This window comes from Carettochelys insculpta, chromosome 2 (assembly GCF_033958435.1).
Source record: "Carettochelys insculpta isolate YL-2023 chromosome 2, ASM3395843v1, whole genome shotgun sequence".
In the NCBI taxonomy this organism is placed as follows: Eukaryota; Metazoa; Chordata; order Testudines; family Carettochelyidae; genus Carettochelys; species Carettochelys insculpta.
This window is the reverse complement of record NC_134138.1, coordinates 280164409-280188880: the sequence shown is the minus strand read 5'-3', so window position 1 is coordinate 280188880 and position 24472 is coordinate 280164409. Positions and strand designations below refer to the sequence as shown.

Below are 24472 nucleotides of genomic sequence, written 5' to 3'. Positions count from 1 at the left end.
GAACACAGTTAATAGACTCAGCTATCATATTGCCAAACCCATAGGCTCACACACCATGATTCGGGCACCCGCAACCCCGAGAGGGGCTTGAAAAGCCTCAGCTACTCAAGCCAGTACATCTGTGGTTCTGCCCACGTGCCTTAAGGCCCACCCCTCCTGGCTTTCCGCTGCGGCCAGCAGCGCTAGCCATTGCTAACAGAGGAAAGCTGAAGATTCAGGTAATCACGGGACTCCAGGAGCTGGGGCTTGTGGGACAAACACAACTAGTGCAGACTGGTGGTAAAATCACAAGAATGGGCCATGTGGTTCCGCGCTCATGTACCACCACAGCTGGCGAGGGGTGGGGCTGGCAGGCCATGGCGGGTGATGGGGACAACACAGGTCTGCTCTTGGTGGCCCCCTCTGGCCCCAGCACATCGAGCTGCCCTGGTGTGAACTCCAGCACCGCCTTGCGTAGGCCTGTGCCCTGCCACCAGGCCAGCTGGGTGTCTGCCCTGTAGAAGGCGCCTCCCGCAGCCAGTCTCGGAGCCGGCTCGGCCACGCTGCAAAGAGCCACGTGGGTGCCCCGCTTGGCCGCCGGGGGGATGGAGGGGTCAGGGCTCGAGTGGGGATTTCTGCGGTTAGCTCAGAGCAGCCGTGCACGCCCTGGCCTGCAGACCTGGGACCGAGACCCAGCCCGCGGGCAGCCTCACCGACAGGCACCCGCAGGGCTGGCGAACCGGCCACCGGAGCCGGTGGCCTCAGGCCCGTGCGTGAGCCGCCGCAGGGACTCGAGCTCGCCCTGGCGCTGCCGGGTCGGGCTGGCGTGAGGCGGGCGCACGCCTGGAGCAGGCAGCGCGGCCAGGATCGGGCCCCGCTCCCTGGGACGGGGGCTCCGACCAGCCCCAGCCGGTGGCCCCGAGCACCTGGCCCGGCTGCCCGCTGAGCCCTGCCCGTGGCCGGGCGGGTGGCGAGCTCAGCCCAGTGCCAGCGGCGCCATGCAGGGCTGCAGGGACACCCGCTGCTCGTCCGGCCACGCCTGGAGCCGGCCCCGGGCTCTGTGCCCTGCGGGCTCCGGGCTTGCGCGGCTCCTGCGCTGCGCGGCTTTTTTGCGCGGCTTTTGCGCGGCCCCGCCCCGCCCCCGCGCAGGGCCTCGGCCGAGTCCGCCGCCGCCACCCGGCGGGACTACAACTCCCACCATGCCCCGGGAGCCGCCCGCCGCTGCGCAGCATCTCGGGCTGCCGGCCGGGTGCTACACGCGGCCCCGATCCCCGCCGCGGCCGGGCGCTACACGCGGCCCCGATCCCCGCCCCGCCCCGGCCGGGCCAGAGGCCAGGGGGATGGCCGCAGAGGGCGCCGCTCAGGTAGGAGGCTGCGCCCGGCCAGCGGCGGTGCTGGGGGCGGCCGCAGGGCTCAGCGGGGCGGGGGGCTCAGCGCCCGGGGGGTCTGCCTCGCCTGTCCGGCACCGGGCACCGGGCTGTGCGGGCCCATGGGGTGCCGGGAGGCGCTGCCGGGTTGGGGCTGCGGGGTAGCCTGGGATGGGGGGGTCTTTGCCCCAGAGTGTGGGGGGGGATTGGCGGCTCTGCCCTGGGGCGCGGGTGTAGGGGGTGGGGGCGGCTCTGCCCTGGGGCGCGGGTGTTGGGGGTGGGGGTGGGGGCGGCTCTGCCCTGGGGCGCGGGTGTAGGGGGTGGGGGCGGCTGTGCCCTGGGGCGCGGTTGGTGGGGGTGGGGGTGGGGGTGGGGGCGGCTCTGCCCTGGGGCGCGGGTGTAGGGGGTGGGGGCGGCTGTGCCCTGGGGCGCGGGTGTTGGGGGTGGGGGCGGCTCTGCCCTGGGGCGTGGGTGTTGGGGGTGGGGGTGGGGGCGGCTGTGCCCTGGGGCGCGGGTGTAGGGGGTGGGGGCGGCTGTGCCCTGGGGCGCGGGTGTTGGGGGTGGGGGCGGCTCTGCCCTGGGGCGCGGGTGTAGGGGGTGGGGGCGGCTGTGCCCTGGGGCGCGGGTGTAGGGGGTGGGGGCGGCTGTGCCCTGGGGCGTGGGTGTTGGGGGTGGGGGCGGCTCTGCCCTGGGGCGTGGGTGTAGGGGGTGGGGGCGGCTCTGCCCTGGGGCGCGGGTGTTGGGGGTGGGGGTGCCTTCACTAACGTGCTTTGCTCCCCAGCAGAGGCCCTGGTGACAGGGCAGTGGGGGCGGCTGCACCCCAAGGAGCAGGCCTGGTGGGTGGGTGCGGGCGCCCCGGTTGCCCTCGCTGGCCCAGCTCAGTGGTGCATGTGGCTCTTCCTTCCCACCCTCGTTCTCGAACCTCCCTCCCGCCCCGCTGGGGCCACGGGGCCCACCCGTCCAGCTGTGCGGCGCCGAGTGAGCTGCATGGCCCGTCCCTGGCACCCCTCGCTGGCCCTTATGCGCCGGCAGTAACAGGTGCCCCTAGAACCGAAGGCCGGGACGGGGGCGGTACCAGGGTGGGCACAGGCGGCTCCGGGGGGTCCTCTGAAAGTGTGACTCACTCTCCCGCGGGACGGGGTCGCCTCGGCCATCGAGAAGGGCCTGGGACCCGTGAGTACAGCCAGCCGGGGCGGCGTGACTGAGCCCAGGGTCACGCAGGGCCAACCAGGGTGTCTCATAGCTCACTGCACAGCTGGGGCACCTCACCTGGGGTTTGCATCCTGCCCTCTGTGTGTGTGTGTGTGTGTGTATGTGTATGTGTATGTGTGTGAGAGAGAGAGAGAGAGAGAGAACCTCTGAGACTCTGGGCAGAGGAGCCACTCCATACGTGTGTGTGTGTGTGTGTGTGTGCATGCATGGGTTCATGCATGTGTGTATGTATGTGAGTGTGTGTGAGTGTGTCAGAGAAACCCCTTCCTGCTCTATCTTTGGGGCTGCACAGTTTGCAGGCGGCTCGCTCCCGTGGTCGTAGCACGATCCCTTCCCCTGCTTCCACTCTTCCGGCATCTCTCCTCCTCCGCTCAGCCTGCCCCTGTCTCCCTGCCCCTCTAACCTGACCTCACCCCAGTGCCCGTTGCGGGCGGGTCTGACGCTGGCCTGTGCCGGGCAGGAAGCAGAGGGCTAGTTACGCTGACTCTGCTGTCTTCCCCCTTCTCGCCCTGCGCCTCCGCGTGCAGGAGTACCAGTCGCTCTGAGTCTCCCCACCCGCCCCAGCCTCGGGGTGAGTTACTGCCCCCGGGCCTGGGCCTTACTGCAGATTCAGAGCCGAGATTTACCAGGTAACCCGCCAGCAGGCTGCTTCTCTGCCTTCCCCAGCAGCCCCTCCGCTGTCACCTCCTCATCGTCAGGGCTCCGGTAACGCCGGCACCTGCAGCTGGGCTGGGGCACTCTGGCTGAAGGGCTTTGCACACGCCTGGCTGCTGTGGCAGGCCCCGGCGCTGAGCCAGGTGGGGTGTCGTTGCAGGTGGCGTTCGAGGAGGTGGCGGTCTATTTCTCCCCAGCGGAGTGGGCGGCGTTAGAGGACTGGCAGCGGGAGCTGTACCGGGACGTGATGAGGGAGAACTACGAGCTGGTGGCCTCGCTGGGTGAGGATCCCTCTCACCCCCTCAGGGGCTGGGCTGGGTCATTCTTACCTTGACGGCTGCATAGGGAGTTGGGCCCCTAATGTCCAGTGCCTAAGCTGGCAGAAGCTGGCCCGTGTGCTGCCCTCTTAGTAAACCCTCCCCGAACACCGTGAGCGCGTGGTGCACTCTGTGGCCATGCGGCCAGTCCCAGGCGTTACAGTCGGACGCCGGGCGGGGGACTGGGGCAGGAGGCCAGTGGAGGGTGGATTCCTCTGTCTTTCTGCGTGAGTGAGGCCAGAGCCTGGTGGCTGGAGCAGAAGGGGTGTGTGGGGGCAGCAGCGCACAAGAGACGAGTGGGTTGGAGTGGGGGATACGTGTGTGTACGTGAGTGGCTCACAGAGGGTGGGGGGCTCCTGCTGGGGGTAACTGAGGGGACCAGGTGACACCTTTGGGCTGCAGACAAAGGGGAGGTGGAGCCTGAGGGGTTTGAATTGGAACTGGGAGTTGGAAGCAGTGAGTCTGGGCTGGGAGAGAGAGAGACAAAGGAGGGGGCCAGGCCCCGGCTCTGGGGCCCCTCAGGGCCTCCTCTCCCCAGCATGGCTGGGACTGGCTGTCTCTGCCGGCTGCACTGACTCCTCTGTACGATGCTGTGTCCTGTTGGCTAATAAACCCGCTGTTCTCCTGCTGAGTGAGAGTCACTCCTGCCTGCAGATGGGTGCAGAGCTTGGGGACCCCTGAACCCCATCACACTCTTGCCTGCGGCCGGGTGCAGAGCTTGGGGACCCCGAACCCCATCACAATGAGTCGGAGAGGGGGCCAGGTAGATGAAGGTGGCACTCAGGAGAGAGGAACAGGAAGCACACACAGCATCACTGAATCCCTGGGCTGGAAGGGACCTCAGGAGGTCATCCAGTCCAGCCCCCTGCCCAAAGCAGGATCAACCCCCACTAAGTCATCCCAGCCAGAACCTTGTCAAGCCGGGACTTACGAACCGCCAGGGATGGAGAATCCACCACCATGGAGTTTGTTTGTTTGGAGCGCTGAGCTGAGTGTGTGTTTGTTTGAAAGGCCGTGTGCTCAGGCAGGCAGGCAGGCAGTTGGAAGCTGATTAGGTTTGAATTGAAACAACCGTGTGCTGATTGGCTGAGCTGTAGGCAGAGGGAGGAGCTATCAGGGAGGCCGAGCACTTAAACCCTGCTAGTAAGCGACCAGGGAGCTTTGCGACCGGGTGCTCGCGACCAGGGTGCGTGCGAACAGGAGGGAGTTTGGAGAGGGGGAGCTTGGAGGGAGCCAGTGACTTCTGTTGCCCTTAAACTAAATCCTTTATAACAACCTCTATCTGAAACATTTAATTAACCCTCATATATAACTAGAGTAGGAAATGGAGGCAGAAGCCCAGCAGCAGAGTGGGGGGCTATCCTGTTTATTGTGTCGAGTGCAGCATGTATGACTACCTCCCCTGTGGGCGGGTGGCGTATGTGTGCGCTCGATGCAAGGAGCTCCTGGCCCTCAGAGACCGAGTGCGTGCTTTGGAGGCCAGGGTGGCTGAACTGGAGGAGCTAAGGAAGGCAGAGGTGTTTGTGGATGAGACTTTCCGGGACATAGTAGGGCTGTCCCACCTCCAATCTGACAGTCCTGATGCTGTTACGGAGGATGAAAGGCTCAGGGAAGGAGAGCAGTCAATGGGAGCAGAGGGAAACCATCCCATAGTTGGGACCCTCCTTCCAGAGGGGGGTGATGTATCCTCTCGTGCCGAGGATACTTCTCCGGGGGAGGGAGCGCCAGCTGTTAGGAAGAAGCAGGTTTTAGTAGTGGGGGATTCGATCATTAGAAATATAGATAGTTGGGTTTGTGATGACCGGGAGAACCGTATGGTGACTTGCCTGCCTGGTGCGAAGGTTGCGGATCTCTCGAGGCATCTAGACAGACTTATGGGCAGTGCTGGGGAGGAGCCGGTCATCGTGGTACATGTTGGTACCAATGACATAGGGAAGGGTAGAAGAGATGTTCTGGAGGCCAAATTTAGGTTACTAGGAAAGAGACTGAAATCCAGAACATCTTTGGTGGCATTCTCTGAAATGCTTCCAGTTCCACGCGCAGGGCCAGATAGACAGGCAGAACTTCAGAATCTCAATGCGTGGATGAGACGATGGTGTAGGGAAGAGGGGTTTAGATTTATTAGGAACTGGGGACACTTTTGGGGTAGGGGGAGCCTATACAGGAATGATGGGCTCCACCTAAATCAAGGTGGATCCAGACTGCTGGCATTAAACATTAAAAAGGTCATAGAGCAGTTTTTAAACTAAGAGGTGGGGGAAAGCCGATTGGTGCGGGGGAGCACCTGGATCGGACGGAGACTTCTCTTACACGAAGCTCCATAGATAGGGATTCCCTAGAAGTTAGTCAGATAGGGAACGTGGGAAATAATATATGGGCAAGATCAGATGTGAAACAATCGTGCATAAAAAAATCCAACGCGTCTGTGAAAGGCGGACATATAAATAGTGGTAGTTTTCTAACATGCTTTTACACTAATGCTAGGAGTCTGTCTAATAAGATGGGTGAACTGGAGTACCTCATATCAAAGGAGGAAGTTGACATAATAGGCATCTCAGAAACATGGTGGAATGAGGACAATCAGTGGGACACTATCATACCGGGATATAAATTATATCGGAAAGACAGAACAGGTCGTGCGGGTGGCGGAGTGGTACTATATGTGAAGGATAGTATAGAATCAAATGAAGCAAAAATCCTAAAGGAATTAAAATGTTCCATAGAATCATTATGGATAACAAATTCATTCCTCTAATATGAATATGGCATTAGGAATATATTACCGACCACCTAACCAGGACAGTGATAGTGATGCTGAAATGATAAGGGAGATTAGAGAGGCTATCAAAATAAAAAACACAGTAATAATAGGAGATTTCAATTATCCCCATATTGATTGGGTGCATGTCACCTCAGGACGGGATTCAGAGATTAAATTTCTTGATGCCTTAAATGACTGCTTCTTGGAGCAGCTAGTACAGGAACCCACAAGGGGAGAGTCGATTCTCGATCTAGTCTTGACTGGAACGCAGGATCTGGTCCAAGAGGTAACTGTTACTGGACCGCTTGGAAATAGTGACCACAATATAATAACTTTTAATATTCCTGTGTTGGGAAGAACACCGCAGCGGTCAAACACTCTGGCATTTAATTTCAAAAAGGGGAATTACACTAAAATGAGGAAGCTAGTTAAACAGAAACTAAAAGGTAGAGTAATTAAACTAAAATCCCTGGAAGCTGCATGGAAACTGTTTAAAGACACCATACTAGAGGCCCAACTAAAATGTATACCCCAAATAAAAAAACACAGTAAGAGACCTAACAAAGAACCACCATGGCTAAACAGCCATGTTAAAAAGGCAGTGAGAGAGAAAAGGGCAGCTTTTAAAAAGTGGAAGTCAAATCCTAGTGAGGAAAATAGAAAGGAACATAAACACTCCCAAATTAAGTGTCATAATGTAGTAAGAAAAGCCAAAAAAGAGTTTGAGGAACAGCTAGCCAAAAATTCAAAAAACGATAGTAAAATGTTTTTTTAAATACATTAGAAGCAGGAAGCCCGCTAAAAAAGCAGTGGGGCCCTTGGACGATAAAGATATAAAAGAACATAAGAACATAAGAATGGCCATACTGGGTCAGACCAAAGGTCCATCAAGCCCAGCATCCCATCTACCGACGGTGGCCAATGCCAGGTGCCCCAGAGAAGGAGAACAGAAGACAAGTGATTTATCTCCTGCCATCCATCTCCTGCCCTTGTTATGAAGGCTAGGGCACCATACTTTATCCCTGGCTAATAGCCATTTATGGACCTGACCTGCAAAAATTTATCAAGCTCTTTTTTAAACCCTAATAGAGTCCTGGCCTTCACAGCCTCCTCGGGCAAGGAGTTCCACAGGTTGACTGTGCGCTGTGTGAAGAAAAATTTCCTTTTATTAGTTTTGAACCTACTACCCATCAATTTCATTTGGTGTCCCCTAGTTCTTGTATTATGGGAAAAGGTAAATAATTTTTCTATATTCACTTTCTCCACACCATTCATGATTTTATATACCTCTATCATATCGCCCCTCAATCGCCTTTTTTCCAAACTGAAAAGTCCCAGTCTCTCTAGCCTCTCCCCATATGGGACCCTTTCCAAGCCCCTAATCATCTTAGTTGCCCTTTTCTGAACCTTTTCTAATGCCAATATATCTTTTTTGAGGTGAGGAGACCACATCTGCACGCAGTACTCGAGATGTGGGCGTACCATAGTTTTATATAGGGGAAGTATGATATCTTTTGTCTTATTATCGATCCCTTTTTTAATAATTCCTAACATCCTATTTGCCTTACTAACTGCCGCTGCACACTGCATGGATGTCTTCAGAGAACTATCCACTATAACTCCAAGATCCCTTTCCTGATCTGTCGTAGCTAAATTTGACCCCATCATGTAGTACGTGTAATTTGGGTTATTTTTTCCAACATGCATTACCTTACACTTACCCACATTAAATTTCATTTGCCATTTTGCTGCCCAATCACTCAGTTTGCTGAGATCTTTTTGTAGTTCTTCACAATCCCTTTTGCTTTTGACTGTCCTGAACAACTTGGTGTCATCTGCAAACTTTGCCACCTCACTGCTTACCTCATTTTCTAGATCATTGATGAACAAGTTGAACAGGATCGGTCCCAGGACTGACCCCTGGGGAACACCACTAGTTACCCTCCTCCATTGTGAAAATTTACCATTTATTCCCACCCTTTGTTTTCTGTCTTTTAACCAATTCCCGATCCATGAAAGGACCTTTCCTCCTATCCCATGACCACCTAATTTACATAAAAGCCTTTGGTGTGGGACCGTGTCAAAGGCTTTCTGGAAATCTAGGTATATTATGTCCACTGGGTGCCCCTTGTCCGCATGTTTATTAACCCCTTCAAAGAATTCTAATAGATTAGTTAGACACGACTTCCCTCTGCAGAAACCATGCTGACTTTTGCCCAACAATTCATGCTCTTCTATGTGCCTTGCAATTTTACTCTTTACTAGTGTTTCTACTAATTTGCCTGGTACTGATGTTAAACTTATCGGTCTATAATTGCCAGGATCTCTTCTAGAGCCTTTTTTAAATATTGGCGTTATATTGGCCATCTTCCAGTCATTTGGTACCAAAGTGGATTTAAAGGATAGGTTACAAACCACTGTTAATAACCCCGCAATTTCACATTTGAGTTCTTTCAGAACCCTTGGGTGAATGCCGTCTGGTCCTGGAGACTTGTTACTATTCAGCTTATCAATTAATTCCAAAACCTCCTCTAATGTCACTTCAGTCTGAGTGAGTTCCTCAGATTTGTCACCTAAAAAGGCTGGCTCAGATTTAGGAACCTCTGTAACATCCTCAGCCGTGAAGACTGAAGCAAAGAAATCATTTAATCGCTCCGCAATGGCACTGTCTTCCTTGATCGCTCCTTTAAAAAAGGCTCTAGAGGAGATCCTGGCAATTATAGACCGATAAGTTTAACATCAGTACCAGGTAAATTAGTAGAAACACTAGTAAAGAGTAAAATTGCAAGGCACATAGAAGAGCACGAATTGTTGGGCAAAAGTCAGCATGGTTTCTGCAGAGGGAAGTCGTGTCTGTCTAATCTATTAGAATTCTTTGAAGGGGTTAATAAACATGCGGACAAGGGGCACCCAGTGGACATAATATACCTAGATTTCCAGAAAGCCTTTGACACGGTCCCACACCAAAGGCTTTTATGTAAATTAGGTGGTCATGGGATAGGAGGAAAGGTCCTTTCATGGATCGGGAATTGGTTAAAAGACAGAAAACAAAGGGTGGGAATAAATGGTAAATTTTCACAATGGAGGAGGGTAACTAGTGGTGTTCCCCAGGGGTCAGTCCTGGGACCGATCCTGTTCAACTTGTTCATCAATGATCTAGAAAATGAGGTAAGCAGTGAGGTGGCAAAGTTTGCAGATGACACCAAGTTGTTCAGGACAGTCAAAAGCAAAAGGGATTGTGAAGAACTACAAAAAGATCTCAGCAAACTGAGTGATTGGGCAGCAAAATGGCAAATGAAATTTAATGTGGGTAAGTGTAAGGTAATGCATGTTGGAAAAAATAACCCAAATTACACGTACTACATGATGGGGTCAAATTTAGCTACGACAGATCAGGAAAGGGATCTTGGAGTTATAGTGGATAGTTCTCTGAAGACATCCATGCAGTGTGCAGCGGCAGTTAGTAAGGCAAATAGGATGTTAGGAATTATTAAAAAAGGGATCGATAATAAGACAAAAGATATCATACTTCCCCTATATAAAACTATGGTACGCCCACATCTCGAGTACTGCGTGCAGATGTGGTCTCCTCACCTCAAAAAAGATATATTGGCATTAGAAAAGGTTCAGAAAAGGGCAACTAAGATGATTAGGGGCTTGGAAAGGGTCCCATATGGGGAGAGGCTAGAGAGACTGGGACTTTTCAGTTTGGAAAAAAGGCGATTGAGGGGCGATATGAAAGAGGTATATAAAATCATGAATGGTGTGGAGAAAGTGAATATAGAAAAATTATTTACCTTTTCCCATAATACAAGAAGTAGGGGACACCAAATGAAATTGATGGGTAGTAGGTTCAAAACTAATAAAAGGAAATTTTTCTTCACACAGCGCACAGTCAACCTGTGGAACTCCTTGCCCGAGGAGGCTGTGAAGGCCAGGACTCTATTAGGGTTTAAAAAAGAGCTTGATAAATTTTTGCAGGTCAGGTCCATAAATGGCTATTAGCCAGGGATAAAGTATGGTGCCCTAGCCTTCAGTACAAGGGCAGGAGATGGATGGCAGGAGATAAATCACTTGATCATTGTCTTCTGTTCTCCTTCTCTGGGGCACCTGGCATTGGCCACCGTCGGCAGATGGGATGCTGGGCTGGATGGACCTTTGGTCTGACCCAGTATGGCCATTCTTATGTTCTCTCTAGGCAACACATTCCAGTGCTTCACCTCCCGCCTGGGGAAGGAGTTTTTTTCCTAATATCTAACCTACACCTCTCCCTCTGTAACTTCAGACCATTGCTCCTTGTTCTGCTGTCTGACACCACTGAGAACAGCCTCTCTCCAGCCTCTTTAGAGCTCCCCTTCAGGAAGTTGAAGGCTGCTGTGAAATCGCCCCTCTCTCTTCCCTTCTGCAAACTAAATAACCCCACATTCCTCAGCCTCTCCTCAGAGGTCATGTGCTCCAGCCCCTTAATCATTTTCATTTCCCTCTGGTGAACCCTCTCCAATGCGCCCACATCCTTTCAATGCTGGGGAGCCCAGAACTGGATGCAACACTCCAGATGTGGCCTCAGCAGTGCTGAGTAAATGGGGGATTTGCAGCAGCCAGAGCTGAGAGCGAGGGCAGTACTCTACCATGTGCATGGAGGAGCCCGTCGAGTCACGTCGAAGTAGGTGTGTGACTCTGTTGTTCTCCCTCCGGGAACAGGGCGGCCTGCTGCCATGCCGGAGATTATACATCAAATGGAGCAGGATGAAGAGCCGTGTGTTGGGGACCCGCCGCACCCCAGCGAGTGGCGAACCCCCCAGCCTGTCTGGCCAGGTGAGCGGGGGGATCCCAGAGGACGGGGGGACAAGCCAGAGAAGGGCTGGACTTCCAAAGGATGACCTCAAGTTTAGGGCCTTGGGCCTAGAGTTACATTCATTAAAGGGCTTCTACGGTGCCGGAGCCTGGGGCAGCCGGAAGGGCGTCCCTCCCTCACTCTGCCAGTGTGCAGCCAGAATCCCTCTGTGGCTTGGGCCCATGGTGACTTCCCACAGAGCTAATTAACTCTGGCCCGAGTCCCTCCCTCAGCCCTCACGGCATCAAGTGGGAGAAATGCAGGCACTCAGAACGCCCCTCCGGGGCTCCTGGGGCTGGCCAGGACCGAGGCTCAATAAAATAGAAACGTGCGAGGCAGGAATCCCCCGCGTACCACCTGACTGCCTCCGCGGGCAGAGCGGTACGGCCAGGACGTGCTCTCTTAGGCCAGAGCAGCTCTGGTGCCATCACAGGGCTGCCCCAATAGGGCTGAGCGCAGACACTGCATCCCACTGAGGCCCCTAGGGCAGGTCGCCGTCGTGGGAGCCAGGGCTGTTAGGCGAATGCCGATGGCCTCCGCGGGCTAGTTCTTGGCCAGCGGAGTCTCTGCCGTGGTGGGAACCTCTCTGTAACGTGTGGCAAGCCAGAGGGTCTCCCAGTCGCTGAGAGACAATCCAAACTGGCCAGCTGATTCATTGACAGGCTTTCAGCAGGACCCCCCGGATTCCCCCTGCCAGGGGGCTGGTTGAACAGGGGTGGAGGGGGGTCCCGTCCTCTATACATAAATGACGTCCAGAATCTCCCCTCTGTCTTCTGTCCAGCAGGTGATGGACTCGGGATTAAGAAGGAGAAGGAGGAGGAGGCCCAGGACCCAGAAACCCCAGAGCCGCCTGGTGGCTTCTCTGGAAAGCGGGAGGAAGAGAGCCGCCCGCCGCGGCGTGTAAGGAGGAGGAGCAGCCTGGCCCCAGGCAGGTCCCCCAGGAAGCCCCGAAGGCGCCGCGTGAAGAGCGCTCAGGATGGCCCCCCGCGGGCGTTGCCCCAGAAGGTCTTGCTGAAGCAGAACCCCCCGACCTGTCCCGAATGCGACAAGAGCTTCAGGAGTAACACGGCCCTGACCATCCACGAGAGGAGCCACACGGGGGAGCGGCCCTTCAAGTGCCCGACGTGTGGGAAGGGCTTCCCCTCCAAGGGGGACCTGAAGAGACACCAGAAAACCCACGTGGGCAAGGCAGACGCCGACCCCCAGAGAGCGGGGGGCCTCCCCCACAAGCTGCTGCTCCCCAGGCCCCAGCAAAGCCCTCGGGCGCCCAAGGGGCCACACTCCTGCGCTCAGTGCGGGAAGAGCTTCCGCCGGAGCAGAGACCTCCGGAAGCACCAGCGCAGCCACACGGCGGCGAGGCCCTTCCCCTGCCTGCAGTGCGGCAGCAGCTTCCGGCTCAAGCAGATCCTGGTGTCCCACCAGAAGGTGCACCAGGGGGTGAAGCCCTTCCAGTGCCCGGACTGTGGGAGGAGCTTCAGCCAGAAGCACCATCTCGTGAGCCACCAGCGCACCCACACCGGGGAGCGGCCCTTCCCCTGCCGCCAGTGCGGGCACAGCTTCACCCAGAAGCACCACCTGCTCAGCCACCAGCGCATCCACACGGGCGAGCGGCCCTTCGCCTGCGCCTGGTGCGGCAAGTGCTTCAAGGACAAGAAAACCCTCGTCATTCACGAGCGCATCCACACGGGCGAGCGGCCCTACCGGTGCAGCCAGTGCGGCAAGACCTGCAGCCAGAAGCAGCACCTGAAGAGCCACCAGCGGGTGCACCGGGGTGGGGGGCCGGGGGGCGAAGGGGAGCAGGGCCTGGGGGAAGGCCTGGCTCTCCCCAGCCAGGGGGGCTCCGTGGCAGAGAAGCTGTTCCAGTGTGCGGAGTGCGAGAAGAGGTTCCGGGACGAGCGCATCATGCGAGCTCACCAGAGAACCCACGCCGAGCAGGCGCAGGGGCAGCGCACTGGGGCGGGCGCCAGCCAGAGCCCACGGCCCCTGCTCCGGCCGGAGCCCTTCGCCAGCAGCCCGCAGCACAGGGCCCAGGTTAGAGCCCGGCAGGCAGCCCCGCCTGGAAAGAGACCGGCGTGCCCGCGGGGGGAGCGTGCGAAGAGGTTCACGCAGAACCAGAGGAGCCGCACGTGAGCGAGACCCGTTTCCCTGGGTGGAAGGTGGCCAGCGCGGCCTGCGCGCCAGGATCGGGCGAGGCGCGTGAGTGAAGCGCAGGGGGAGCTCGGACAGGCTCTCCTGGGAGACGCGTAGCTGCAGAGGCCGGCCCAGCAGCCCCCGTGGGACCGCCCCTCCAGCTGGGGCGTGCAGAAGTGATGTTCCTGACACCCGCTCCACTCCCCGGGCCCCTCCTTGTTGTGGGACCTGGCCTGGAAGCAGCTCACCTGTCTCCTCGCCAGAGTGGGAATTTCCTACAAGCCACTGGATCGGCCTCCTAGATGTGTAGTGTTTGGCTGCCAAGTGAATACACTCAAATAGCTTAACCAAAAGATGCGTAAGTGCCCGTTAGGTCCATTCGCTCTCTAGGGCTCAGAGCCCTGGGCTGCTCTGCGCTGTGTCTGTGACGGTTGCTGATGCTTGCGAACGAGACCCTCGGCCTGCACTTCAGGAGCCAGGAGCCTGCCTGCTGAGGAGGGTTGCTCGTTAAGCTGAGCAGGTGGTTCGGGTGATTGCTGCTGTCCCGGCGCTTTGCTTGGTGAGCGTGTGAGCGGCTGAGTGATGGGAGAACTCACAGTGCCTGGCCAGGCGCTGGGGGTGGCGTAGTGGCAAAGCTGCCTCTGTCTTTGTTAGTTTACCGAAGTGGTTGTTAGCAACATGCTGCTGTGGCTGATGTCTGCCCAGGTGTCTCCGGTATAAAATCCTGGCCGGTTTCGGTTCGCAGTCGTTAGCACTGAGATGCTCCTGCTCGGCGCAGGAAGCCCCCTGGCCTGCCGCAGGGCGCGGCTGGGTGAAACCAGGTGAATGCAGATGGGGGAGGGTTTCTCCAGTCAGAAAGAGGCAGACCAAAGCGTGGCAGCTGCTCTGTGAGGTGCATCACCTCCTTGGCAGCCCTGTGCATTCTCCCTTTGCCTGATGCTTGCTGTGATGGGGTTCAGGGGTCCCCCTGCACTGCACCCCGTCCGCTGGCAGTAGTGAGTCTCACTCAGCAGGTACAACAGAAGGTTTATTAGGCAACAGATGCCCAGTTTCTCACAGAAGCGACAGCACAGCAGCCAGAGACAGTCCTTCCAACCTGTTCTGGGGGGAAGACCCCGAGGGGTGCCTCTCTGGGGTGTAGCTTCCCCCTCCTCCCGCTGGCTGCCTTCCAGCTCTCCCTTTCCCTAGCCTCCAACTGCCACCCCCGATTCAAAACCCCCCTCAGCTCCTCCCTGCTCTTTGTTCAGGCAGAGGTGTTACCTGCCAGTTGTAGCCCCAGGGTCATCCTTAGCCACTGGGAGCTGCTGCTTGCCTCAGACATCCAGCCTGACTCACACATGCACCCCCCCCCCCACTCCATCACATCTCTCCCCACTTCCAGACCGAACTGAGCGGGGTCACTTAGCCAGTGACCTGGGGAAGTTCGGGGCCCTCCCTGCGTGACAGGGCATCGGCTATGGTGTTGTTGTTCCCCTTGACGTGGACCACCTCCATGTCGTAGTCCTGCAGGAGCAGACTCCACCGCAGGAGCTTGGCGTTGGCCCCTTTCATGTGATGCAGCCAGGTCAGGGGTGAGTGATCGGTGTACATGGTGAAACGCCGTCCAAACAGGTACGGCTGCAGCTTCCCCAGCGCCCACACCATGGCCAGACATTCCTTCTCTATGGCTGCGTAGTTCTGCTCCCGGGGCAGCAGCTTCTTACTCAGGTACACAGTGGGGTGTTTCTCCCCTTTGTCATTCACCTGCATTAGCACCGCCCCCAGCCCCACGTCTGAGGCATCGGTGAACACCAGGAAGGGCTTGTTGAAGTCTGGATTTGCCAGCACTGGGGCCCTGACCAGAGCCTCCTTCAGCACGCAGAGGGCCTCTTGGCACTGCTCGGTCCAGACCAGCTTGTCAGGCTTTCCCTTTTTACACAGCTCCGTGAGGGGGGCTGCGATGGAGCTAAAGTGGGGCACAAACCTCCGGTAGTACCCCGCCATCCCAATGAAGGCCTGGACCTGTTTCTTAGTCTGGGGTGTTGGCCCATCTCTGACAGCCTCCACTTTAGCTGGCTCTGGCTTTAAGCAGCCGCTGCCCACCTTGTGGCCCAGGTAGGTCACCTCAGCCATTCCCACCTTGCACTTCCCTGCCTTGATAGTCAGCCCGGCCTTCTGGAGTCGGTCCAGCACCTGCTTGACTTGGGACACATGGTTCTCCCACGTCTGGCTGAAGATGCAAATGTCGTCCATGTAAGCCAGGGCAAAGCTCTCCATCCCTTTCAGTAGCTGGTCCACCAGACGCTGGAAGGTAGCGGGTGCCCCTCTGAGGCCAAAGGGCAGGACCAGGAACTTGTAGAGCCCCACAGGGGTGATGAAAGCCGACTTGAGCCAGGCATCTTGGTCTAATGGCACTTGCCAGTACCTCTTGGTGAGGACTATGGTGGTGAGGTAACGGGCTCCCCCCAGCTTGTCTAAGAGGTCATCAGGCCTGGGCATGGGGTAGGCGTCCGAGACAGTGATGGCGTTAAGCTTGCGATAGTCCACACAAAACTGAACAGACCCATCTTTTTTAGGGACTAACACCATGGGAGAGGCCCAGGGGCTGGACGAGGGTTGGATCACCCCCAGAGCCAGCATGTCTTCAACCTCCCGCTCTATGTCCTGAGCCGTCCTCCCTGTGGCTCTGAATGGCACACACTTGATAGGGGCGTGGGTGCCTGTCTCTATTCGGTGGACAGCCAGGTCAGTGGGTCCGGGTCTGTCCGAGAACAGCTGTTGTTCGAATGCAGCACCTCCTTGATCTCCGTCTGCTGGGCAGGGGTCAGCTGGTCTGAGAGGGGAATAGACTCCAGCAAGGAGCCGGCTCCAGTCCCTGTGAGTAAATCCACCAAGGGATCATCCCCCTGCCCCTCCCAGTGTCTGCACACAGCCAGCACCAAGTTCTGTCTGTCCCAGTAAAGTTTCATCATGTTCACATGATAGACCCGGTGGCTGTGGGCCCGGTTCGACAGTTCCACCACATAATTCACGTAATTTAGCTGTTTGACAACCTTGAAGGGCCCATCCCAGGCCGCTTGCAGCTTGTTCCGCCGCACAGGTATAAGGACCATCACTTGGTCCCCGGTGGCATCGGCTCGGGCCCTGGTGTTACGCTCATACCAGACCTTTTGCTTCCTTTGGGCCATGGAGAGGTTCTCCCTGGACAGCCCATGAGCTCGGTGAGTTTTTCCCGGAAGGTCAGTACATACTGTACCACTGACTCCCCTTCAGGAGAGGCCGTCCCCTCCCACTCTTCTCTGAGCAAGCCCAAGGGTCCCCGTACCCTCCTTCCGTACAGCAGCTCAAACGGGGAGAACCCCGTGGATTCCTGGGGCACCTCCCTGTATGCAAACAGCAGGTGGGGTAAGTACTTGTCCCAGCCGTGGGGGTGCTGATTCATGAAGGTTCTCAGCATCTGCTTCAGAGTCCCATTGAACCTCTCCACCAGCCCATTGGTCTGCGGGTGGTAGGCTGTGGCCCAGGTGTGTCGGACCCCACACTTGTCCCACAAGCTTTGCAGTAGGGCCGACATGAAGTTGGACCCCTGATCTGTGAGGACCTCCTTGGGGAACCCCACTCTGCTGAAAATGGACAGCAGTGCATCTGCCACGGTGTCAGCGTCGATAGAGGTCAAGGCCACTGCTTCTGGGTATCCCGTGGCAAAATCTACCACTACCAAAATATATTTCTTCCCCGAATGCGTTGCCTTGCTGAAGGGGCCCACTATGTCTATAGCCACTTTCTGGAAAGGCTCCTCTATGATGGGCAGCGGCCTCAGGGCAGCTCTCCCCTTGTCCCAGGTCTTCCCCACCCTCTGGCAGGGATCGCAGGACAGGCAATACAGACGGACAGCTGCAAAGATCCCTGGCCAGAAAAAGTTCTGTAACAACCTTCTCCTGGTGCGGTGGATCCCCTGGTGTCCTGCGAGCGGGACATCATGGGCTAGGTACAGCAGCCTGCGCCGGTACTTTTGGGGAACCACCAGTTGCCTCTGGACCTTCCATGCCTCCGCTTTGCGTCTGGGAGCCCATTCCCGGTACAGGAATCCCTTTTCCCACAGGAATCTCTCCCTGCAGCCCTCCCCCATCTGTGGAGCTGGGCTGAGACTGGCCAGTTCCCTAAGCTTCTGCAAGGAGGGGTCTCTCTGCTGCTCTGCCTGGAACTCTTCCGCTCGGGCAGGAGCGGATGCTACTTCCCCATCCCTGCTTGGCTCCAGCACCCCTGGCCTGTGAGACCTGGTTTTTGGGGGCCCCCTTTCTCTCAGGGTTGGCCCCTGTGGCTCCTGTGACTTTGGCTGGGCCTGTACCCCTGAATCTGGGGAGCGCACCCCTCATTTTCTTTGGCTACGGGTCAGGACCAGGGCCGGAGGACGTTCACCTGGCCAGTTCTCCAGGTCAGCCCCCATCAGTACATCCGCCGGCAAATGGCTGTGCACGCCCACTTCCTTGGGGCCTTCCTTCTTCCCCCATTTCAGGTGCACCCTCACCATGGGCACCTTGAAAGGGGTCCCATCAATTCCTGTTATCGTCAGGTGGGAATCGGGTATCATGCAGCTCGGTGCCACCACCCCGGGTCGGGCCAGCGTCACGTCAGCGCCTGTGTCCCAGAACCCCGTGACCTTTTCCCCGTCTACCTCGAGGTGTTTGAGACACTTGCTCCACAGAGGTAGTGCCGCCCCTACTCTGTAAACTGACCTCTGAGCATTTGGTCCCCCTGAGGAGCTGGTCTGTGGGGCGGACTCGGCCCAGTCCAAGTGCCCATTGTCAGCACCACCCGCCTTGGCCGCCAGCCCCTCTGGCTTCTGGGACCCCACCCAGTTGACTCCATGACCCCCCGGCCTGCTCAACCTGTCTGGGAGCCTGGGGCACTGGGCTGCTCTATGCCCCTTTCACCCACAGCGGTAACAGCCTGGGTCTTGTTGTGTCCCTCGGGCCGGCTGCTCTGCCCAGGCTCTGTTTGGCTCTCTCGGGGGTGGGTGGCTGGCCCCTCTTTCCTGGGCTTGCCCAAGAGGTGGTCCCCTCTGTCGTACAGTTAGGGACCGGTCTCTCTGAGATTCTCGGTTTCTCCAGGACTCCCTCTCCCTCCGGGACTCCCTCTCTTTGTGGGGCTCACTTTCAAACCTGGCCCGGCTGTTTGTGAAGTCATCTGCCAGTTTCCCTGCATCATGTGAATCCCCTGGCTTCCGGTCCACGAGCCACACCCTCAGGTCAGGTGCGCACATCTCGTAGAATCGCTCCACGACCGCCAGCTCGATCAGGTCCTCTACGGACTGGACTCCCATTCCGAACGCCCACTTCTGGTAGTATTGCTTCAGGCGGGCGGTTGTATCTACATGGGTTTCCTCTGGCCTCTTCTGCGCCTCCTGGAACTTCTTCTTGTACATCTCCGGAGTTAGCCCGAACTTATGCAGCAGGGCCTGTTTGAACCGTTCATAGTCCCCAGGCTGCAGCCCCACCAGCTGGCTGAGCACCGCTGCGGCCTTCTGGCCCAGCAAGGGGGTGAGGTGCCGGAGCCACTCATCTGGGGGAACTTCATGCAACTCACAGGCTCGCTCAAAGGCGGTAAGGAACTCGTCCATGTCCCCTGGGTCCTGACACTGGGCCAGCACACGCGTTTCCAAGTGACTGGCCACCCCGAGCCGTCTGGCCCTCTCCCCGCTTACCGCAGCTGGGGCCTCTTGGCGTCTCGCCTCTGCCATGGTTCGCTCATGCTCCCGCTCTCACTCTCTCTCCTTCCGCTCTCGCTCTCTCTCCTCACGCTGTCTCTCTTGTAGCTGGCGCTCCTGCTCACGCTCTCTTTCTCGTTCCTGGTGCTCCAGTTCCTTTAATTTCACCTCGAGTTCCAGCCGTCGCAGCTCTGCGGCGGGGGACTCTGCCCGCGATGGACCACCGCTAGCTGAGCGCGACCTGGCGGGCACCGCGTCTGTCTGATGGCGTCGAGCCCCTGCTCCTGTCGGAGAATCCGAAACGCTTCCTGAGGCTGACCAGCCACTTTCTGCCGGGACAGGCTTTGCCCCCCCGGATCGGTCATTCTCTTCCAGCTGGGCAATCAGCTGGGCCTTGGTCGCCTTCCCCACGGTCAGGCCCCTCTCCCTGCACAGCCCCGCTAGCTCTGCCTTCAGGAGTCGGGTATAATCCATCTCCCCGCTATCTCCCGGGGTATCCACTCACCAGCAGCAGCTGCAGGAATGGCTTTGTTCCCCCTCTGGCTCTTCTGAGACTCCTTCCTTCTCTTGCGCTCAGTCAGCCACTGCTGGGAGCTCATCCGTGGGTGCAGTGCATCCCACTTCTGACACCAGTGTGATGGGGTTCAGGGGTCCCCCTGCACTGCACCCCGTCCGCTGGCAGGAGAGACTCTCACTCAGCAGGTACAACAGCAGGTTTATGAGGCAACAGATGCCCAGTTTCTCACAGAAGCGACAGTACAGCAGCCAGAGACAGTCCTTCCAACCCGTCCTGGGGAGAAGACCCCGAGGGGTGCCCCTCTGGGGCGTAGCTTCCCCCTCAGGCTGGCTGCCTTCCAGCTCTCCCTTTTCCTCCCTCTAACTGCCGCCCCCGATTCAAAACCCAGCTCGGCTCCTCCCTGCTCTTTGTTCAGGCAGAGGTGTTATCTGCCAGTTGTAGCCCCAGGGTCATCCTTAGCCACTGGGAGCTGCTGCTTGCCTCGGACATCCAGCCTGACTCACACATGCCCTCCCCCCCCTCCATCACACCTGCTCCTCCCTGGCCACGTTGCTCCTGTGCCCTGAACTTGTGCCCCAGCGTCCTGCCTCCGGCCAGTGGAACGAGCAAAGCAGGGAGGCATCCGGTGGCCCCTCTCCACTGCCCATTCCGGGCTTCTAGCAAACTCAGGTGTCTGGTGTCTGGGTTTCCTGCCCTTGCAGCTGTGCCTCCTGCCAGGTTCCTGGCGGTGCTGCTCAGGGTTGCGCTGCCTCAGAGCCGGACCCCGTGGGGATAATGCCATGCCGCTGATTTGACTTTAATAGGAGTCAGGTGTGGCCTGCTGGGCGTGGGGCAGAGCGTGGCCCCCAACTCTGAGCTGGGGAGGGGCTACCTGGGCTGGCCTGCCAGCGGATGCCGCTGCCTCTCCGGTGCTGCCAGTGGGAGATGAACCTGTAGTTTACCCACGGCGCCCCTAGCCCAGAGCCGTGCGGCTTAGACCGTGGCTCTCAATGTATCTCCTGCAGCACCTGATGTTGAAACACTGACTGACCCATTGTAATAGGACGGGGTTTCTGGGCACAGCTGGAGGAATCAATCCAGGCACCTTAGCTTAAAATCCGGGCAACTCACAGCCCCAGGCTGGGATTTCCTTCTCACTAGGGCAAATCCAACCAGCCCCCACAGCACCTCTGCCAGCCCCACTGGCCAGCCAGAAGCCACACAAGCAAACCCAGTACAGGCTGCCCAGCTGCTGTACCAGCCCAGACCAACAACTCCCAACTTAAGGTTAGAGGCTCTTAAGCCTGTTTCACCCAACACTGCACAGATTGTCCCAGACCCCAAAGGGCCCAGCCCCAGATCCCAGTCTACATATACTTGGATCTCACCCACACAACACGCCCATCCATCCTTTAGAGCTAATATCTAAAGATTTATGAATACAAAAGAAAGACCAGGGTTAGAGAGAAGGATTCTTACAGCACTACTTTACATGCATCAATTACAGCTATTGATGCAGCCAGTGACGTTATTTGCTGATTCTTGTAAGTCTCTGAAAGTTCATTTCCGGTTACCTAGATTCACTTGTCAAAGCGTTGGAGATCCGGCCTCCTGGGGTCCACATGCTGGACATGGACCCATGGAGACCACAAGACAAAGGATCCAGGATGGACCCTGCTGAGTCTACAGCCTGGCTCTTGATGGTGTCCTTGTGTTCTCTCATTCTGGAACAAAAACCCTTCTTTTTCCCAGAGTCCCTTCAGGGTCCGCCCCCACCTGACTCTGGGGGGCTCTTGTGGGAAACGGCCATTGGCTGAATCCCAGGAGACCATCTCACATTTCTGAGCTGGATCTGTTCCTTTGTCTCAGCCCGGGTCAGTTGACCTTTGGGCTCCATCCTGTTGACATGTCCCAAGCATCTGGGATATGGAGTTGGCATCTGAGTACCTGGTTTCCACCCTGTTGTTCAGCCCAATTTCCTGGCTGGGGCTGACTTCACACCTGCTGCTGTGAAACTCAGCACTCAAGACATTGTCTGACGCAGCAACACAGATAAAATCTATACCATTACCTACATACATGATAGAGACACACAAGTAGCACCCTTAGATTCAGGGCATCACCAGCTTTCATCTGACACCTCACGCGGCTCCCCCAGCACAGTATTTGGGGCCGATAGCCACACTGGGCATATAAATGGTTTCCAGACCCAATATAAAAGTCCAGCCACCTGCCACTTACTAACGAATCAGGTGCTTTAGCTGTTAGGAACCTGTTCAGTTACCCTCCTGCACTAAGTAACTTATTAGCCGTGAGAATAATTGCAGGTAGGTGAGAGTAGGTCTGTCCCCTGTCAGTCACACGCCTGCAGTGCTCCTGGGTCATGTTACTGGCTGATTTGGCTCCTGCAGCACTGAGGTCGGGATATCACTGATGAGAGCAGGGGTCAGCCCCCTGCCGAGGCAGAGCGCCGAAATCTGATCTCTATGTGCGGTCCAGCCATAGTTGTTAAAGTCACCAATGGGCCTACTTACACCAGCTTCGTTAATAAATAAATCGAGGCAGAGCTTTCCCGGTTAGCTGGCGGTTGGCAGCATTAGCTGGTCTTTGGTTAGTCCACAGGCGGCCTGGCCTTGAGCAAGCTCTGGCTGAATGGGGAGGAGGGGCGGGGCTGAGTTCCCACCTTGTGTGCCGATGAAAATGGCCTCGCGTGCCGCTTTTGGCACCAGTGCCGGGGGTGGCTGTCCCCTGACTTCAGCCCACCGGTGGTGGGGATTTGTGATGGCCGCTGTTGGAGGTGGCTTCATGCCCCGGCCCTTGTGGGTTTGATCGTCCTGTACGGAGGAGGAGGAGGAGGTACGAAATGTGGGTCCAGTGAAGGTTTTGTAAAACCGGGCAGGAGCCAGCCTGCTCCCCTGCTGCTGGCACAGCCCCTGTGGGGTGTAGGCAATCCCTGGCAGCGTTGAATGCCAGACCCCGGCGGCCCCGTACTAACCCGGGCACAGGACGAGACGCAGGAGCCAACCCAAGCAGTCCAGCTCCATGTCCCACACAGCCGGCAGTGCACAAGGCGACCAAGCCCCGACCGCGCCCCCGAGAAACCGAAGGAGAAGGGTTCCGGTTTTCTGCCTTAGTTCTAGGCCAGAGCCATTGATCGTGCAGCTGAGTTGTGTGACGCTCTCCGGGGCCACCAGCGTGGCCATCCCAGCCCAGCATCCCTAACCCAGGAGTCCAACAGCCACGGCCCAGCGGCGGCAGAGCCCAGGCAGGTGCGACCTCGCTGGTGTGGAGGGAGGTCGGGCGGCCGAGGGCGGGCGTCAGGGAATGCAGAGGAGGGCGGAAGCCGGACTGAGGGGGGCAGGGAGTGCAGCAGTGGGGCCGAGGAACGGACCTGGCCGCGGCTCGTCTGCTGGCTCCGTCCCAGCCGGTGCTTGTGGGCGGGGGTAAGTCCTGGAGTGTGGCTGTGACAGGCGAGCGGGGTCATCGCTGCCCTTCGTCTCCAAGCGAACAGCTCAAATACCACACGTGAAGAGGCGGCGTCGCTGCGGGGACGTCGCTCTTCCTCCGGCTCTTTTCCTTCTCGCCGTGCGCAGAGCTACAGTCCAGAGTGGAAAACCTGTCGTGCACCCGTCGAGTCTCTGGCCGATGCCCCACCCGGCCTCCTCACCCCGACCAGCGCAGCCTGCTCTGCTCTTGCCCCGGTACGGCCACGTCCGATGGCTTAGCGCCACGCCACGCCGCTGCCGGGACGCCTGCTCTGCCCTTCCCCCGGTACGGCCACGTCCGATGGCTTAGCGCCACGTCACGCCGCTGCCGGGACGCCTGCTCTGCTCTTGCCCCGGTACGGCCACGTCCGATGGCTTAGCGCCACGCCACACCGCTGCCGGGACGCCTGTTCTGCCCTTACCCCGGTACGGCCACGTCCGATGGCTTAGCGCCACGCCACGCCGCTGCCGGGACACCTGCTCTGCCCTTACCCCGGTACGGCCACGTCCGATGGCTTAGCGCCACGTCACGCCGCTGCCGGGACGCCTGCTCTGCTCTTGCCCCGGTACGGCCACGTCCGATGGCTTAGCGCCACGCCACACCGCTGCCGGGACGCCTGTTCTGCCCTTACCCCGGTACGGCCACGTCCGATGGCTTAGCGCCACGCCGCGCCGCTGCCGGGACGCCTGCTCTGCTCTTGCCCCGGTACGGCCACGTCCGATGGCTTAGCGCCACGTCACGCCGCTGCCGGGACGCCTGCTCTGCTCTTGCCCCGGTACGGCCACGTCCGATGGCTTAGCGCCACGCCACACCGCTGCCGGGACGCCTGTTCTGCCCTTACCCCGGTACGGCCACGTCCGATGGCTTAGCGCCACGCCACGCCGCTGCCGGGACGCCTGCTCTGCCCTTACCCCGGTACGGCCACGTCCGATGGCTTAGCGCCACGTCACGCCGCTGCCGGGACGCCTGCTCTGCTCTTGCCCCGGTACGGCCACGTCCGATGGCTTAGCGCCACGCCACACCGCTGCCGGGACGCCTGTTCTGCCCTTACCCCGGTACGGCCACGTCCGATGGCTTAGCGCCACGCCGCGCCGCTGCCGGGACGCCTGCTCTGCTCTTGCCCCGGTACGGCCACGTCCGATGGCTTAGCGCCACGTCACGCCGCTGCCGGGACGCCTGCTCTGCCCTTGCCCCGGTACGGCCATGTCCGATAGCTTAGCGCCACGTCACGCCGCTGCCGGGACGCCTGCTCTGCTCTTGCCCCGGTACGGCCACGTCCGATGGCTTAGCGCCACGCCACGCCGCTGCCGGGACGCCTGTTCTGCCCTTACCCCGGTACGGCCACGTCCGATGGCTTAGCACCACGCCACACCGCTGCCGGGACGCCTGCTCTGCCCTTCCCCCGGTACGGCCACGTCCGATGGCTTAGCACCACGCCACACCGCTGCCGGGACGCCTGCTCTGCCCTTACCCCGGTACGGCCACGTCTGATGGCTTAGCGCCACGCCGCGCCGCTGCCGGGACGCCTGCTCTGCTCTTGCCCCGGTACG

At 58.4% G+C, this 24472-nt stretch overlaps 1 protein-coding gene across 1 annotated transcript; it reads left to right on the top strand.

The window, feature by feature from the left end:
* Nucleotides 1-977: 977 nt before the first annotated feature.
* LOC142008355 (uncharacterized) lies at nucleotides 978-13254 on the top strand. Its single transcript, XM_074985535.1, has 4 exons — nucleotides 978-1343; nucleotides 3373-3493; nucleotides 10992-11105; nucleotides 11909-13254. The coding sequence occupies exons 1-4, from the start codon at nucleotides 978-980 to the stop codon at nucleotides 13252-13254; spliced, it is 1947 nt and encodes a 648-aa protein (XP_074841636.1).
* The last annotated feature ends 11218 nt before the right edge of the window (nucleotides 13255-24472 follow it).

Bases quoted from the DNA above. Each gene is read 5' to 3' on its own strand.
- LOC142008355 (XM_074985535.1), top strand. From the start codon at position 978: ATGCAGGGCTGCAGGGACACCCGCTGCTCGTCCGGCCACGCCTGGAGC. The intron at 3,494-10,991 runs GTGAGGATCCCT...CTCCGGGAACAG, and splicing joins CGAGCTGGTGGCCTCGCTGG to GGCGGCCTGCTGCCATGCCG. The intron at 11,106-11,908 runs GTGAGCGGGGGG...TCTGTCCAGCAG, and splicing joins CCCCCAGCCTGTCTGGCCAG to GTGATGGACTCGGGATTAAG.